General features: G+C 32.9%; 2 protein-coding genes across 4 annotated transcripts; one reads left to right on the top strand and one right to left on the bottom strand.

Moving 5' to 3' along the window:
• Positions 1–2,402: 2,402 nt before the first annotated feature.
• LOC148618452 (translation machinery-associated protein 16-like) lies at positions 2,403–5,799 on the bottom strand. Of its 3 annotated transcripts, none has more exons than XM_088577407.1 (3): positions 5,753–5,799; positions 3,372–3,463; positions 2,403–3,065 (listed from the first exon to the last, which is right to left on the bottom strand). In XM_088577407.1, exon 3 carries the CDS (start codon positions 3,054–3,056, stop codon positions 2,532–2,534), a length of 525 nt encoding a protein of 174 aa, XP_088433533.1. In that variant the 5' UTR covers positions 3,057–3,065; positions 3,372–3,463; positions 5,753–5,799; the 3' UTR covers positions 2,403–2,531. The 3 variants fall into 3 exon arrangements, with proteins under 3 accessions (XP_088433533.1, XP_088433534.1, XP_088433536.1); XM_088577408.1 differs by having other exon boundaries at positions 5,639–5,775; XM_088577410.1 differs by lacking the exon at positions 3,372–3,463 and having other exon boundaries at positions 5,753–5,782.
• A 2,307-nt stretch (positions 5,800–8,106) lies between these two features.
• LOC148618451 (large ribosomal subunit protein bL12m-like) lies at positions 8,107–17,708 on the top strand. The gene is made up of 5 exons (XM_088577406.1): positions 8,107–8,236; positions 13,985–14,165; positions 14,409–14,477; positions 15,501–15,635; positions 17,554–17,708. Exons 1-5 carry the CDS (start codon positions 8,181–8,183, stop codon positions 17,668–17,670), a joined length of 558 nt encoding a protein of 185 aa, XP_088433532.1. The 5' UTR covers positions 8,107–8,180; the 3' UTR covers positions 17,671–17,708.
• The last annotated feature ends 1,286 nt before the right edge of the window (positions 17,709–18,994 follow it).

The following is an 18,994-nucleotide window of genomic DNA, read 5'->3' as shown; positions in this document are numbered from 1 at the left end:
AGATATTCCGTGCACAACCACTCATCAACCAGCTATCCTTACAACTCCCACTGACGAATCAGTTTGTATTTTTTTGGCTACTTTCTATACCTCATTGAAGTAAAAAGCCAGTTTTTGTTGTTTTTTTTATGATTATTATTATTCTTCGAATTTTCTCTTTCTACAAAACGAAGTAAATTCACATTTATATGTATCAACAGCCCAATGTCTCAGCTTTACAATTGTATCAAGAAAGTTGCGGTAAACACTCAGGGTTGAAGTAAAATGAAAACAATGTACCCCACAAAAAAATCGCTTTAATTGATATATTTTTCAATGGATACCTAATGATACATATGTGTATTTAGTTTCATAGACGCTCGAACAATTGATTTACAAAAATCTTTTTTGCCAAGTGGGGTACAAATGCAAGCTTATACTGAAAAAGGAATCCGAGAATATTCTTTGGCGACGAATTCATTTCGCAATAGTTAGGTATAAGGGTATCTGAAAATCACCGTGAAGTTGATGAGTGGGGTGCACGGTGGACCCTCCCAGCTCATGGGCTGTATAACATAAAATTTAAAAGTCCATTGACGAAAGAAGACAAGTTGATTATGACATTATAATAATAACATTTTAACCTAAAAAAAAACTCAAAAGATAAAAAAAAAGTATGAAAGTCTCAACTCTTACTAAAAACCTTTCATTTATAATGAATGTATGGGATAACTGTCAAGCCAGTTGGGCAACGAACGTTATATGACTAGTCTTTACTCCTACAACGTAAGAGGTTAGATTTCCGTTCCTCCATACTCCAAGGATGGCACCAGACAACCTCTGGCACAGCTGGAGTAGACTCGTGCTACATAACGGTAACTGTTGTTTTGTTTGTTTTTAAATAAAAAGTTACATTTTCGCTTAAAAGCACCTTACCAACAACCTTGTATACTGCGCTATACGAATTTTTTCATGCCTGATCAAGTTGAATCGTTTGTAGAGCTGATCATAAGATCACTGCATCAATCGAAAGTTTTAGATTATTAAATATGGAATAGTGGTTAAAAACATCTATCAACCTTTCAAAGAACAATAATTTAGCCAGGAGTCACCTTTCCAGCACTTTTTTTATACGACCGCAAAAAAAAAAATGCGTTAGTTAAATTTTAGTTCTACAACAGCAATAACTTAATGTATATGGATCTATTTGGAGGAAGGCCAGGGTTGATTGTTTGAGTTGTAGCTTTTAGCGTATAGGAATGGAAACAAGCATTATCATCATGACCGAATAGTAACGTGACAACAAGTAAATGGACCTCTAATACCACACCATAAAAGGAAAGGCTAGGCTCGGATCGATTTTCGGTTTTGTGACTTTTTCTATATTGTGTTATTATTTCTGAAAAATCTCCAGACTTCCTGACGAATTAGAACCAAAACCGATGCGAGTGATAACCTGGACTACCATTTTGGGGTTATCACTGTCGGTGCAAGTGGGACAGTTAACTCACCGTTATTGGTGACGCAGCTCTGCCTTCGAGAAATGGGACAGAGTATGTCCTACAAGCGACTATTACACCGTGTTGACGTGGGTCATGGCCAGAGCGTTTCCCCTTTTCTTAACCAGGGTGACTGATGTGGTTTTTTTTATTCGTGGATAAATATGGCCGATTGCAAAAATAATGTAGTTGTAGATAGAACTAGATTCCGAACCAGATAAGAAGATTACCACCATCTGAATATATATGGAAATTATAGTGCAAACATTTCATAACTCTAGTAAAGGCATATGGATGTCCACAATATTCTTAACAATTTGATCATTTCAGGAAATAATCTTTCATTGCTCAATCCGCCAACCAAAGGAAGTTTGGTTTTCAGGCGAAGGGTTAGAGCCTAAAATGATTCAAAACCACAAAAAGATGACTTAAGGGCCAAAAAACACCCAAGTTTGACTCTCTTTCCCGTTTTTCCCCATTTTCTTGTTTCACAGGTTTTGTTTATTGGATTTGTTTCGTTCTGTTTTTCAATTTATCCGTATCCCTTTAGATATGACGCAACCAAGCTTTGGAATACTTTCATATATTGCTACGATTTAAATCCTAGACCTCTTATTTCGCGTGGTTGATAAATATTTAGCTTTTGCAGTTTAAAATACCAGGTCGACTTTACCACGATTATGTTTGTTACTTTGTTATCTCCACTATCTATTTAAGCTTTTGTCTTTTATCTTGTGCCCAATTCTCCGTGATAAGTATGCAAGTTTGCCTTGGCTGTCAAACTTTTGTCTTAGCCCCGCTTCTTGTATTTTTGTTACACGTTTGCATTGTATATCTTAAAAGGGTAATGTATGTGTATATTTTTTCTCAATATCATATCTGCTTCTGAATGCATATATTATGTTCTGTATGTCTATACGTAGGTTTAAGAACTTAAGCTCATGTTTATTTTGATAGCATGACTATTATTTGAACATATGTCCTAACTTTTAACAAATACCACTTTCTTACTCTACTAACAGCCCAACAAAAAGAAATTCGCTTTTTAAAAGTTTATTCCATACCATCTACGGTCAATTTCTCCAAATCGCGTTTGAAAATTTTCCGAAACTTGATGTTCTGAACAGTCAATAAATTTCCGTCCCAATTTCGGAACTGTTCTAAATGTATTGCATTGATTATATCAGGAACTTCTAATCCGGACGTTTCCAGTAGTTGTTGGTCTTTATCCATACTCAGTCTAATAGCCGACTCTCGAGAAATATGTGGTTGACCTTTACGATTGCCAATTGATTTTATAATTGTAATTTGATCCAGTTCTTCATCAAATCGTCTCAAGTACTTTGAGGTGTACAGTACCAAGTCATTTTTGTTGAAAGTTTTGTTTTCCTGATTTATTTCATTTTGAAACCATATCACTTTTTGTGCAACAGAGTCGTTCTTAGCTATAGTGCTCGAATGACTTTGATTTAGGCGTTTCTCTCTTGCGCTACATTTAGACAAAACTTGAGCTTTTCTGCTAAGTGGATGAATGGGTTTGTCTCTCTGACTAACTTTACTTTTTTCAGCTTTTGGCATTCTTGTATTCTGAAACGAAACAAAAAACGAGTGACTATATTAATAATAAATGTAAGTGAGTGCCAAACCATAATACAAGACATCGTTCTCAAAAGTGCCACATAAAAACCACGACAAAACGGTTTAATAATAATTATTTTATTTCACTACAGTTATAAATATTGATAAGAAAGTTGAGGCGGATGCTAAGCTAAGAATTTTTGTTCAAAATACTACGAGTTTTCCTAAGAAAACAAATTGAAAGACAGCTAGGAATCTGGCAGGACCCCTCAATCGAATATTTGTCAAGTCAATAGAAACTATGAAAATACCTACCAGTTGGAGAATGGCCAATGTGTCTCCTATCCACAAAAGAACTCAAAAACTACAGTATCAAACTACCGTCCAGTAAGTTTGACTTCTGTTATCTGCAAAACCATGGAAAAATTTGTGAGAGACGAACTAATGGAACACATGGAGAGTAACAATCTCTTTACTGACCATCAACATGGCTTCAGTAAGGGCAGGTCATGTATTACTCAACTAATAGAGGTGCTTGATGAATAGACAGAAAAACTAGAAAGCTCACATGCAATTGATACAATTTATTTGGATTTCCAAAAGACATTCGACACAGTGCCACATAAACGACTCATAAGAAAGTTAGAAAGTTATGGTATCACTGGGAATCTATTGGGGTGGATTAGAATTTTTTTATCAAACAAAAAACAAAAATCAAAAAGTATTAAATGGAAGCCACTCAGAATGGTCACAAGTCACTAGCGGTATACCACAAGGAAGTGTTCTGGGACCGATCCTGTATTCCATCTACATAAACTGTGATAGACTCAATTATGTTGAGTTCACAATCTTTTTCTTTTCGGACTCTTTCTTTTCTATTTGGGTAATATATCATTTATCCAGCTCATTTATCATTGATTGGCTATCTCTGTCACATTGTCTGTTCTCTTGTTTTATATTGGTTCTTGATTTTCTATTATAAATTTTCCCGGGAATTGGATTATTAGTTGATGTGTATGAAAGACGCTCTTTCGTTATCTCAGTTATTTGGAAAAAAAAGTACGTTTTTTTTTTTTATTTCATTTTCATTCATTTGGAATGCATGTTCCTACTTACTGAGGTTAGTTTATTAATATTTCTGTTTCTTTAATAATTTATTTCACATTTTATTGATTTATGAGTGTGCGTATATGAGTATTTTTTTTTGTATGAGAAAGTATGAATAAGATTAAATGCTAATACGGTTCTATTTTATTATTTCACTTATCATTTTCGTGCAAACATTAAGCAATCATTTCTTGTTTATATTTACAAGTTGCGCTAGTTTAGTCAATGACATGAATATCGATGTGTTCATTTAAATGTCAATTATCGGTAATTGTGAACTGTCGATCATATGTTATAAGTATATATTTTGTTTTACAGATCTGTTTGTCAATGCGAAAGTTTGCATTAACCACAAATGGTTAAATGTATATTTCAGGGATGTCATCTTGATCAATAAAATTGAACATACGAACTCTTCATTCTTTGGAGGTGTCAGTTTATTCACTCTCGCAACAAAATGACCTACCAGACAAAGTTATAAATATTGCAAAACTCTTTGCAGACGATACCAAACTGTATGCAGTAGTCAACAATGCTGAAGGAGGTCAAACCTTACAAGAGATATTGAGTCTTGTGAAATGGTCCAATGACTGGCTATTAAAATTTACCCCAACAAAATGTAAACACTTTCACTTCGGCCCTCCAACCAATATAGAGTACACAATGGAAGGTGAGGTAATATCCAAGTCCAAGGAAGAAAAAGACCTGGGAATTATTGTTGACGAAAAACTTAAAACAGCAACATATTAACACATCAAATAAGAAAGCAAACCAGCGAATAAGGATGATTAAAACAAGTTTCACATATATGGACAAGGAAATGTTTCTAAACCTTTATAACAGTACTGTATGTCCATATTTGGAGTACGGGAGTAATGTTTGGTCAGTCATTCATAAAAAAAAGAATCTATCAAAATTGAAAACGTCCAAAGAAGGGCAACAAGATTAGTAAAAAATATACAACACTTGAGCTATAGTAAGAGACTTAAGTATCTAGATTTGCCATCACTTCAATACCGCAGGTTAAGATCAGATATTTTGGAAACATATAGAATAATAAATAATATTGAAAAACTCGACAGCAAAAGTTTAATTCCAATTAGTCCAACAACAAACAGAAGGCATAGCTTCAAAATATACAAGAAGTATTCAAGGATCAATATCAGGAAATAGTTTCTCACAACGAATAGTAGATATATGGAACAATCTGCCAAATATTGTCGGTAAACGCCTTAAAGAACAACCTCAATAAACATTGGAATAACCTCGTCATAAAATTTACAGACAGGAAGCCCAAAAGATGAACTTGAGTAGGGTCTTAGGGGCTTCAAGCCCAGATGTCTGACCTCGGGACAAGGTAAATAAGGTAAAATAATCCAGATGTAGTTCCATTTTCGAACATTCTGTCCTCTCTGCAGAATTGACAAAAATTAAAATTGAAACGTAATTTTCCAAATCCAGCTGCACTCACGTACCTAAGCTATAAGTGAAACCCGCCCCATGGTTTCAAAGCAGCGAGAGATGAAAAAACGACAGTAACACGAATTGAACCAGAATCTGTTAATAAATAAAGAAAACGACAGACTCACGTTAGTGAAACTCTTCCGTAAAGGAGACAATAACGGTCACAATGTGGGGTACCGCGCGAAACGAAATAAAAACGAATATTTGACCGAAACCAAACGAAGTGAATATTAACGTAAATCGCGGGACATCAGCGTACTCTGTACACATATACAAATATATATGACATATGTGACACTGTATGGCTAGTTGCTAATACATGGAACGTAGTTCCTGGAACCAGGATAGGCAACAAAGCGTCAAAGGACATCGAATACCCAAAATAACGCGTACACAGAAACACAGAAACAGATATGTTGCCACAAATGAAAGAAACTTAACAATGCGAAATGAGTTGTCATCGCGTTTGTAGTGTAGTTTTGTTACGAGTTTTTGTTTTACCATTAATTCTATTGATTAAAGATAATACGTCATCTATATGTAGAACCCTCTGTTATGGATTTGCCTTCCTATCTCAATAGTTTTGGTTTGGAGTACTTCTTGTATTCAATGATTTTTTTTTATTGCGATATATATATATAAATGGCATTTTTTTGTATTTTATATAATGGAAAATACGTTGTCAGTAAAAAAATCCAGCATTTTGAATAAATATTTGGTATATTTGGAAGATGATTTTGAAGCAGTCGAACCCTGAACGGTTGGGACAAGTGTGGACATTAGTTTTTGGCACACTTAAACATAAGGACTAATAGGATAATTATTTGGAAAAAGGGAATAACCAAAATATGATCACGAGTGCCGCTATCTATATAATAATTACAATTTATTATGGACACATCAAATGGTTTGGACACTATATTGCACAAAATTTAAAATTAAATGACAAATTTTCAAGATCAGACCAAAAATAAATAAGTTGAATTTTTTAGTTGTGGCCCCTATCACCCCTTATAACTAGAAACCGTATGTGATTTGTGAAATATAATTGAAAAAGGCTAACATTTGAAATCCAGACAAATCTAAAAAGTCGATTTTTTCAGATGTGGCCCCTTGACTCCTTATAACTCGAAAACCGTAAGAGGTATCTGAAATCTGATTGGTAAATACAGGTAGGAAATTTTTACGAGGAATCCAATGAAAAAAAATCCTAATCGGTTCAAAATTTAAAAAGTTGATTTTTTTTTGCGTTGCCCAACTTTGACCCCCTATTACTTGAAAACGGTCCAAAACACACATCTGCACATACCATTGCTTACCAGCATTAAATAAATATAAGGAACACTATTAAAAAAACGAATAATGAGACTAAGAAAAAAAAACATTCTAAAACATATTTTTACCCTTTTGGGCCCATTTTTCTGAAACGATAGGGGCCACAAAGTTCAAATTAAATAGGAACTCTTCTTTAGTGGTAAGTAAAAGCTAAATTTTAGAACAATTGGTCAACAACAACTAAAGTTATCGCACGGAAACGAAGTGTGCAAAGACGACGACGACGAAAATTTTTGCGGTCGTTTAAAAAAAATCATAGGTCTTTATGCTATTGTATTCTGATAATAATCTAGCATCGAAGTTTTCCAGAAGATCTTCCGATTTTTTTAGGATCCACATTAATTTGTCGCCTTGTAATGATGTATTCAGAACACGCACCAACTTGTCGCTATTCCACCCAGTACAATTTTAATTCCATGAGACCCAAGTACCAGAAAACACATCTCTCGCCTTCAGACATATCTACACTACTAAAGATTCTCACAGGTTTTCATTCTTCCCATATTATTATTAATAAGTGAAACCTATTACATATTGCAGTTGCCCATTCTACCTCAGTAGACATCTTCAGAGAACAGCTTTCACACAAATATCTACTACTGCTGTTCTTTGCACATTTTTTTTCAATGTAAATAAGTTTAATTAACACTTCATGTATATAGGCCACGTATGCACCGGTAAGTAATCACCTAAACTTAGATGGTTTACTAGAGAACTTAAAAAAAAGAAGAATCACTACAGGAGTAACAAGAGCCATGCACCTTGGTAAAACTTAAGATCATTCTTGACAGCCGTGGTTATGAAAGTTAAAAGTTTCAAAAGAGGTTTGGTAGTACATTTTGCAAATTCAGCTGTGAAGAATTGTTTGTATGAATTTTTGTGCCTTATCAATTCTCGTTAAATTTTAATACGTGCTCCAGTGGGTGGAGGAAATACTAAAGAAAAGAAAAAAGTACATGGTGCATTACAACCAATATAAAATGGTCTTTTTTAGTTTAAATAGCTCCGTCTCTCATAGGCAAATTAAGTTTTTCATTTTGTTCGATCCGTGATTCCGCTCTGTGCCCGATAAATAATTTTCAAACAGTCTTTGTTTCGTTTCTATCCACTTCAAATTATCTTCGTTTTGCACTTTACCGGTACTCTATTACTGGTTGCCTGTCAAATAAGTTACTTTTCAACTTAAATAATTATTTCTGAACCAGAAAAACAAGAATCATGGCATCGAGAAGGTTGATCACAACTTGTGTGAAATTTTCACGAAATATTCACAGGTAAATACTTGTCTACATGTAATACAGGTTTATTATCTAAATATGATACATTTTCCTGAAAAAAGATCGTTCATGCAAGTCTTTAATGTGAAGTTTTCATCTCACAGATCTAGAAATTATTTTGTATACTGTCTATAGTCTATAGTCTACACGCTGGGTCTAAGACAAAAACATGTATGGGTGTTTACTGTACCTTGCTGAAAAAATATATTTTTTTAAACGTACAGTTATATTTGTAAAATCGTATTTCTGTTGAAGATGTCAGATACTCAGATACTTACTATATTTCTTTCATGTTTAGTAACAGTTTTATTGCCAAGTCAATAACAGTTGTTATTTGCAACATCTTGTTCATGCACCAATGTATTAAATTCATTTAATTTTGATTTTTTAGTGTGAATCTGTAGTTCCAGATGTAGTAGAGGCATGTGTATTGATGAGTTGTTCTATTTCAGTGAATAAAAAAATATCTGTCAGCTTGATTATGTTTTATCATATAAATTTTAAAGATTAACTTCATTGTCTTCAACAATGAGCAAAAAGTATAAAGAAAGGTACAAATGTCCATGTATGCATGTAAAATGCACATGTTGTTTTGTTGTGTTTGATATTACAGCTAATCAAATTATCTTTGGTGTTTAAAGACAAGCTAGAAATCATGACTATCATATTGAAGAGTTTAAGGAACCAGTAGAACTATACATATTTTTTCTGAATGATTTGTAATCTTGTGATTATTGAAACCATATTTAATGTGATTGGGAAATTTTAGAAGATGTTTTATGCAAATTAAAGTCACATTTTGACCTAGTCCGAATTTCCTCTGACCCTGCAACCCTCCTCTTTCTTATTTGGATATTGATATGTCGGGTTTGGATCAGAACGATGTGCTGTACAAAAAGTTGGAGATTTAGCGGTACCACGGAGTACCACCCTTCAACTGCTTGTAACGATTTTCAAGTTGAAATTGTGCATATCACACCTACCTAGTTCGATTCCGGAATCATTTCCCTGTATGCTGATACCAAATTTGCTACAAAAATTACATTTATTATTGAAGTTTCGATAATTTTCCACGAGAGGCGTTGTTTTGTTGACATTTTTAACCGTAATAAGAGTAGGCGGAGCTTGTTACCTTTGGAACGGAACGGAGCAGAAACGATTTTTAAAACCGGAATCTAACAGATTATTTCAAAATTCCGCTGAAAAATTATGTGTCCACTACCCTTCCGTTCCAAAAGTAACAAGCTCTGCCTACTCTCTATTACGGTTCAAAATGTCAACAAAACAGGGTCTCTTGTGGAAAATTATTGAAACTTCAATAATAAATGTAATTTTTGTAATTTTTGTAGCAAATTTGGTATCGGCATACAGGAAAATGATTCCAGAATCGAGCTAGGTAGGTTTGACATGCACAATTTCAACTTGAAAGTCGTTACAAGCGGTTGAAGGGCGGTACTCTGTGGTACCGCTAAATCTCAAACTTTTTGTATGGCACATCGTTCTGACCCCAACCCGACATATCAATATCCAAATAAAAAAGAGGAGAGTTGCAGGGTCAGAGGAAATTCAGACTAATTTTGACTATGAACAACAAATGAAATTATTAAATAGGTAGCAGTGTTTATTGAATGTTTCTGGTGTAATAATTTTTGATAATACACACTGTGAAATAAATTTGGTTATTTCATACTCAGACTTTCTCCTGCCAAAATGTCATAGCTTTGGTATCCATCCACCAATCACAGAATTTAAACTTCATGTTGAAAATATCGCTTAATTATGAAGAAAATCTGTATAATAAATAGGATAATCAATTGGTTATTGTGAAAAACAAAATATGATCACTTGTATCAAGAATGCCTGAGGATTTAACTTGTGCATGGAACAAGTTCTGCACACTCTTCAAATCTTGGTGTTCTTTGGCACTTGTGATAATATTTTGGTTATTCACTCTTTCCAATTAACTATCATATTAACATCAGATGAATCATGAAAGATAAACATGAAATGGGTGTTTTTATGTTAAAGAACTAACCGGCCATGGATTAGACTTGGAGGTTGCCATGTTTGTTTGAATTGATAATAGACAAAACCGGACAGCTGATCTTTCCAATAAAAATGTTTAAGGTCTGCGTTGGAAAATTAGGGTCGTCCGGGTACCTGAAACACACATGTATTTTTTGGCTTAATATCAACACTAAAATTTAATTCCAGATATACAGTAGATCTATGCAAGGAACTAGTAATTATGTCATTATTTTTTTTTTGGGGGGGCAAATTTTTAGGTGTCACTAATCACTTCTAATGATTCCTTTACTTTACATGTTAAAAAAATAATTTTCAAAATTTCATTGTAAATTCCCATGACAAATGACATCTTAAAGTTGCATACCATTGCGAAGCTTGGAAAATAAGGCTTTTAAAATCATTATGCTAATGGTACAATGATTGTAGAAATTCTTTTCAAAATTTACTTGAATAAATAATTCTGAAAATCCACATTTTTACCTTATATGTTAACTGACAGCATGGAGGCAAATAGCTGCGAAATTGTAGCTCTTCATCTTTTTTTTTTTGATTTTGCGATCTAGCGTTAAGAAAATACAAAAAAATAGTTAAAGCTATGTTTCGCAGCTACGAGGCAAATTACTCACACATGTTAACGAGTCATACACTTTTGTAGTAAATTACAAATGTGATTTTCAAAGACACATTCTCAGCTTTATTTTGACTACTTTTAATCAGAATATACACAGATAATGCACTTTTAATGCATAGGTCTAGGTTCAGAGTGTTTTTGGTACTACATAAGGGGATGGCCTTGTGACCTGGAAGTGGTTAGTGAGACCTTAATAAATGTTTGGTTGTTTGGAAGTTTTAATTCAAATTATAAATGAGGAAACTTTCATTTACATTCAAATAGGGTTTGTAGATCTTGTTCTAGTTTCAGTTTCCATTCCAGGATTTCTGATGTAGGGCGTATTGAAATCAGAAGACCAATCTACATTTTATTGTTTACTTCCAGGAAATCGAAATGCTGCATCACAATGCAAAATCTTCTATTTTATGCTTTCTTTACATTTTTATCCTGTAGAACTAGATATTTGTTATTTTTTATCAGTATTTTTACACAAAAAGATATTTTGTTTTTAACATTGAACTAAATGCTATGTTAATGACGAATCTTTATGCATTTGAATGGGAGATGAGGACCCATTCTCATGAAACCATGAAGTCATGTGATGAGACATACCCTATGTATTTCTGCTATTTTAAATTACAATGAGCACATCTTTCCTTCTTTCCATTAGAGTCAATTGAGTCAGTAATCAATTTTGAACTTTAAGGGTTTAGTCCAGACAAGTTCTTTTGCCTAAACACCCCAGTTTTTGGTTTATGTGACAGATTGATGCATAATAATTTAATGGACATTTGAGCAACTCTAAATTAATACCATGAGGTTCGGTATATGAGGAAATGTAACAAATATTGGAGAATGATGCTACCAACTTTCCAAATCATCACTAGTTAAGATGAATAGTATTTCTTTTAACTATTGCAAACAAAACTTTCGGGAAATATTCTGCACTGTTGAAATTACAGGAAAAAAGAATTGAAGACTGCGGAAAGGTAACTCATTTTGTATAAACAATAAACAATGGACTTTTGGTAATTTAATATGTTTACATATGGGGTTCTACAAATTTTAGACCTGTTAAATTGATAGTATTTGTCAGATTAATTTTGGAGTAGAAATAAATCTTTAAAAACTTATTGGCTGTTCATAAAAATAGTGGCAGATCCAATTGGGATTTGTTTTTTAATTGTCAATCATCATCGATAACCCTGATCCAGTCCTTTCCTTCAAAATTCTCAACAACTAGCTCGAATGATAGAGGACTGTATACGTATCACTTGGCCCGAAACAAGAAATATATCATTTCGCTAGTCCGAATTAATTTTAACAAGCCCCGGGCTTCGAGCTAAAGGCGAGCACTGATAATCAGATGATACCTGTCATAAAATGTACTTTTACCTGTTTAGACAGCAATTAACACCTTTTGTCATATTTTTGACTCTTTTCATTTAAGAAATGGGCATCGTCCTTTTGCGCCATTTGGATATAAAATCGTAGTTAAATTTCACCAAAAAATATTTTCCTGTGTAGTCCTTTTCGGCCAGAATAAGATTTCTTTTTGCGCCAATTACAAATAAGGAAATTAAATATCAAAGAAGTAAAAATCTGAAGTATAATGAAAAAAAATAAAGAAAATGAATTAGAAATGAATTCAAAGAAACGTATAAATACATATATATTTAAAAATGTATCCAGAATAAAAACCAAGTATAAATTATTTATTATAATTATTTATCTTTTTTTTTTCACTGTAATTTGATTGTAAGTATTTGTTTTTCAATTTTCAACATTAGATTTTAAAATTAACAAAAAAGAAAGAAGAAACAACTGGATAACTTAAATGAATATTGTTTAATAGTTCTTCTATTTTATAATGGATAAAGTATTGCTTGTCTGTCCGCCTGTCGCTAACATGTTCCATAGCTGATTAAAAAAAGAAGGCCCTATTCACTGGTTTACTGATGTAACTTTCTAATGCAGTCATTTCGATTGACTTAAAATTTAAGATGAACAACCAATTATAAAGAGATTTTAAAGAAAATGGTGAATATCATACAATAACCACACCACGCATCTAATGTAGCACAAATGTAAATTTACTTGTATTCTTGGGCAAAAGGATCATTAATTTATTGGCATAAATTAACTGCAAAAATCAAAGTAAACTGGCGCAAAAGAGTTGTAGCACAAAAGGTAAAGGCACAAATTTAGGGGTTTGAATTTGGAGTTTTATAGGTTATTTTGACAAAATTGGGTTTATGGATAAATTTGACCTGCGGGACAAATAGTCAGAGGTTCTAAAATCACTTTGATGGTATTTCCAACATTTTACTGTGCATAAGTACTCTATTTAACTTACATTACCATTACTTACTTAGTTAATAAGGTATGGTTTGCCAGGTGAGCGATTCAGGCTCTTCGAGAGCCTGTAGTTTTAGAATGTCATAAGAGTTCCAATCAAATGACACAGAGGTCTTTGAAATGTTTTGTCTAGGTGGCATTTTGAACTATTTCTAAAATTCAATAGATAGCAAAGTAGTGTTTTGCCGTGACGAAAATTTTTCAGGAGTCAGTATGATCAACTTTGATGTCTTTACATGTAAGAGCAAGCTTTGCATGTTTATTATATTGACATTATAACTTTTTGGCAGACAAAAATCAATGCTTTTCATTCTATGACCTGCTACAAAGTGCTGTTGGAGTATTCTTTATATCACCTGAATATAGCTGAAATATTGCTGCTCGGGTGTTAAACCCCAACAATCAATCATATACTTTTCCTTCTTTCTTTTCTGCAATAAGACTTGCAGACAAACATTTAACTTTTGGCATATTGAAAAGTTGTAGATTAGGTTTAAACAAAATTACAAATTGTAATTGGATGAAGTGAACCAATTCCTGAGGTGGATAAAATGCAGTAGAGCAGTTACTGGGTGTATACCTTAGTATGCAGTGGTTGACTTAAACAGATAGTAAATATAAGTTTATAAAAAAAGCAAGACAACAGTACCCATAGATAACACATCTTTATTCTTAATTTTTCACTACATATTGTTTATTTACCTGATGTAACTTTTTAAAATGAAATGAATTCTTGTAAATTTTAGAGTTAACAGATTAAAGAGAAGTGGACACCTATCATTTTCTTGTCAATTTAGTACAGAGACCATACCTGCACCTAATGTAGAGGGACAAGATAAAGTGTTCACTCCAAAACTTCATGCCATAGTAGACGACATTAGTAAACTGTCATTGACAGAAGTTGCTGATCTTAATGAATTACTGAGGGTTAGTAAATGATAAAAAAAATTCTATTTCTGTTGATTAAACATCTGACTTCGTAATTTTACAGGAGAAAATTTTTCTCTTACAAAATATATCCTAAATGTAATAACATTTCCTGGGTTTTTTTAAGGTAATGTTTTTGTTTTCAGAGACTTTCATCAGATATTATTTCAAAGTCCAGTGATGGTATGTTGAACTACTGTAATCATTATTGCTAATCTTGAGAACTTGTATTTTGCCTTTTAGAAAACATTGCGAATACAAGATGCACCTGTAATGGCAATGGGCATGTCAGGGGCTGTAGCTGCACCAGTTGTAAGTGGTTTATCTATAATGTTGATTTAGTAACATCAGTTGTAGGTGGTTTACCTTTATTGAAAAAAATATATCATTCTACTAACATTAGTTACTGTAAAATCAGAAATTTCCGTGTGTATTTATTTTCTTGATTGCTGGGAAAAACTATGATTTTATTTTCCCAATTCCCTGCTATGATATTAAGTGTTTGCAGTTATTATTTGATGTTGAGAAGTGTCAATCAACCAGAATTTGGATGCAATAAACATCTACAGATAATTATTATCATCATCTTTAACAAGATTTAACATCAAACGATTAAAAACAAAATATGAGTTATTTTTCAATTTGGCATAAAACTGCTTCATGTACAATTGAAAGAAACATAAAAATTTAAGTGTATTTTATGTATATTAATTGGTTTATTAATCAGACTATAAAACTATTTTATTTTTTCCAATCGGAAAATTGTCACATGGCGTCTTACATCCCCTCATTAAGAGGTATTCGACATCGTTGTAAAATTATATCAAGTTTGTGAAACCTGCTAACAGGGGAGATACATAATAAATCAAGGGCACCTAGGTAGACATTCAAAATCCAAGTTTTTATTCATGCGATTGTTGGGCCTTCACATTAACCCAGGTAGACATTCAAAATGTGAGTTTTTATTCATGCGATTGTTTGGCCATCACATTTACCCAGGTAGACATTCAAAATGTGAGTTTTTATTCCTGCGATTGTTGGACCATCACATTTTACCCATTAAATAAAAACATGGTGAAAATTGCTGAATTTACAGTACTTGAATTTAAGACATGGATTCAAAACTATTCATACAAAGCTCAATCATTAGAAACTCATAAGGTATAAAGCATAATCAACTCTGGCTTTCTGACAATGATGATGGTATTTTTTATTGGCTCTCAGTTTTTCTCAGGACATTTGTACATAGGTTACTTTTGAAAGACAGACATTTAAATTGACACCTGTCTAATGTGTGACAGAGTAAAATTTGTGTTCCTTCACTTTTGATGACAGGAGGAGGAGGAAGATGAAGCACCAAAGATAGAAAAAACAGCATTTACCTTAAAGTTGGTAGAATTCGGAGAAGGCAAAAAGATAGGACTGATAAAAGAACTGAAAACTTTGATACCAGACATGAATCTAGTGAAGGTGATGTATAATAAACTTGTTTGGAAATTTAGTCATTACCAATTTACTGGAAAATTACTTTCTATTGTCATTTGTAATTTTAAAAAAAAAATCACACATTGGTTTTTAGTTCAAAAGGAAAAAAATATTATTAGCATAGAACACAAAACTTCTACTATGGCATAGAATTGAACAGCTAAGTACATCAATGTATGACAGGAGGGAAAGCCAGTATGAACTAATGTAGTACATGTTTACTTGGCATCACAGGGAATGAGGTTAAAGATTGTCCTATTACCCGGGACAAATGAAACTATCAATCGGTCAAGTAAAAATTATATTATACTTGCCCAGAGGACAACCTAATTGTTTTCATTTTTTAACATGCATTTATTAAAGAGCAACCTAGATCTCAATTTTGGCAAGTAGAATTTTCATCAACAAGCCCAATAGGACATAGTTCATAAAATGATGTTGTATCCAGCAACATGAAACCCACCACTTTCTTTGGAATGTTCATATGCATATAATTATCTTAAAATAACAACTGATAGAAAGTGAAAATTCAACAGTATATTAGTGGAATCCATGGCATCTTTTTTTTTTGTAAATGAAGATTTCCCAAATTTTCAGTTTCAATTTTTATGAAAATTGACATTTTTCACCAAAAAATGTAAAATGAAGCTGTCATGTCAAAAGTTGATGCAAAATGTGTCTTTTTATCAGGAAAGAATGAAAATGATCAGATCTGTGATTATTTTTTACCTCATCTTGACCAAAGGCTTGTGTCTGTTGTCAGTAAACTTTTAACATTTTGATAATAACTATATGAAAACCCCTTAAACACATTCAGTGGAAATGATGTTAGAAAAGTTCCACTCTTGGTTCCATTTAATCTAACAAAATGGCTGCCAGAGGCTATCTAAGCTTCTAATTGGTCAATTTTCAAAGATCAACTCATTAACAAGAGGTGCCTTTGTAGGTTTGATGACCTTGATGCCCTCTACAAATAATCCTTATTTTGTATGGCTCATGTGGCTATGGCCACACAAATTTGCCATTGAAACCTATGTGAAAACACATTTTGGCCTAAATCTGTACTAAGGCAAAGATGACCAAACTGCAGAAATAACAAGAGAGACAAATTTTATGTATGATAAAAATGTTTGTTATGCTTGATTAAATAAGATGGCCACTTAAAGCTATTTAAGCTTCTGATTAGCAAGTTTTCAAAGATCAATTACACCGAAATTATTGGTGCTTATGTTTTTAAACTTGATAGGCTTCATGGCTTAGGTGGCTTATAGGATGGCAGGTATGATGTTAGTATATGGTCCTATTGAAATGGTAAACTTTTTGTTTGAATGATCAAATGATTTCAAGTTCTCCAGGTAGTGGATTCTTGCTTTTTTAGAGCCTCTAGTTTTCATAACCACTTATTTTGAAAGTGACCAAGTTCAGACTTATTTTCATCTTCTATGGTTGAAATCACCTATTGCTACAACAGCAGAGTTAGAAGTAATAGCCTGCCCACAAGCCCGATACTGGCTATTTTATGGCAGGGCTGGGGTGGCTAATTTTAGCAAAAATCTATACAGCCATATAGTAAATATATTGAAAAAATGTATTCAGGACTGGCTAGAATTTGAGTTTCCTACCCTGACAACAGATGTGAATCTGCATGTTGATGTCAAGCAGATGCTAAAAATGTTTCAAATGTTTAGTATATTAAAGAATTTTTTTTAAATTGTGCAGTTGGAAAGAAGTGGCGTGTCACTTTGGCGTCAATTTCACAAAAAATCGTGACTTTTTAATTTTAAAGATCCATTCATTAGTGTACATAATTTTAATGATCATTAATTTGTTTTTTCATCTTCACCATAGTACACTGTAAAATCCCTGTTCATTTATTTGGCTAACCATTCTTTGTATATTCCAGGCCAAGAAATTTGTAGAATCATTGCCTCAAGTAGTGAAGGCAGATGTGCCCAAGGATGAAGCAGAGACTCTCAAGACTGCTTTAGAAGCTGTTGGTGGAAAATGTGAAATTGACTGATTTTTTTTAATTATTAACAATAAAAATATTTGCTTTGATCATTTTTTCTTTTCTGATAAGGTACATATTAATGAAAAAGATTCCTCTTACTGGTAAGTGCCCTACAGAACATCCCATGAGGAATTCAGTAGATATTGCTTAAAAGCAGGCTCTTTTATCTTGTTGGTATTTTCGTTCTGCATGTCTAGATTTTAGTACCCTTGTTGCACGTCTAGATTTTAGTGCCCTTGTTCTTGTCAGGTTTATACACCTGTCTTTCTTTGATCCATCATTCACAGTTCACACAACAACTCGAAAATGTGAAACTTTCATCATTTGTTTCTTTCTATTGATGTGAGCTCCCTTTCAATTTTATTAGTTCCTAATAAAAAAATTAAATTAAGTCGTCTAATTGTATGGAGCTGTGATCTCTATTAGAGATTTTTTCATGCAATAACTTGAACATAATTTGGTTGATTTTTATAACAATTTTTCAAGGTTCAACACTACCAAAAGAATTTGGGGTTATGTCTTTGACTTTGATAGAAATATGAAAAAAACAATGCATTTAACTTCAATCCAAAACAGTTAATAGTTACACATACATGTGAATTACCAACATCTCCTGACTGGCACAGGTGCTTGAAACCTGCAGTTAACCAGTTTTATAACAACTTCATTGATTCAATGTCAAAAATGAACTGAAACATCAAACATACATTAAAATTTCCTCAATAATAATCAGACATGATTTTGCTTTTTGTTAAAAAAAAGTAGGATATTGGGGTAAAATAGGAATAAGGGGATTAAGGTCTAGAATAACACTGTTTTATGGCTGTTCAGGCAAAAATCTGTTAACTTTTGATACTGAAATTTCAGATGAAAAAAAATTAAGACCTACTTAAATAGGAAGAAACTCTTATCTGAATAAAGGTATGTTCAATTCCCTCCATGAAATACCTTGATATACAACATATACACAGAAAGATATATCCACTCAAAAGAGTACAAGAAATTACTGAAAACTAGCTTGAAATAAATTGAACAGTGACAACATCAAAAATTGGCATGAATTTGTGATTTAACATTAAATTTTTGAAGTCTACAGACCACGACTGCAGGGGTATACATGTAAAATTGGCATGAATTTGTGATGCAGTGATGGTAATGCATCTGTACATGAAGTATCATTGACCAAGCATAAGGGGTTCATGTTTAAATGAACTTATCAGAAAGTTGAACGTCAAGTTTGTGGATGTCGCTGGAAAAGCAAAACCTTAGTCTCGCCTTCCGCAACTTTTGTTGCAGGTGAGACAAAAATGGTATCCATAGCAAATAAATCTAT

The sequence above is a fragment of the Perna viridis genome, chromosome 4 (genome assembly GCF_037379345.1).
Source record: "Perna viridis isolate PV_CMFRI_1.1 ecotype Kerala chromosome 4, ASM3737934v1, whole genome shotgun sequence".
Lineage (NCBI taxonomy): Eukaryota > Metazoa > Mollusca > Bivalvia > Mytilida > Mytilidae > Perna > Perna viridis.
This window is presented reverse-complemented; position numbering and strand designations above follow the sequence as displayed.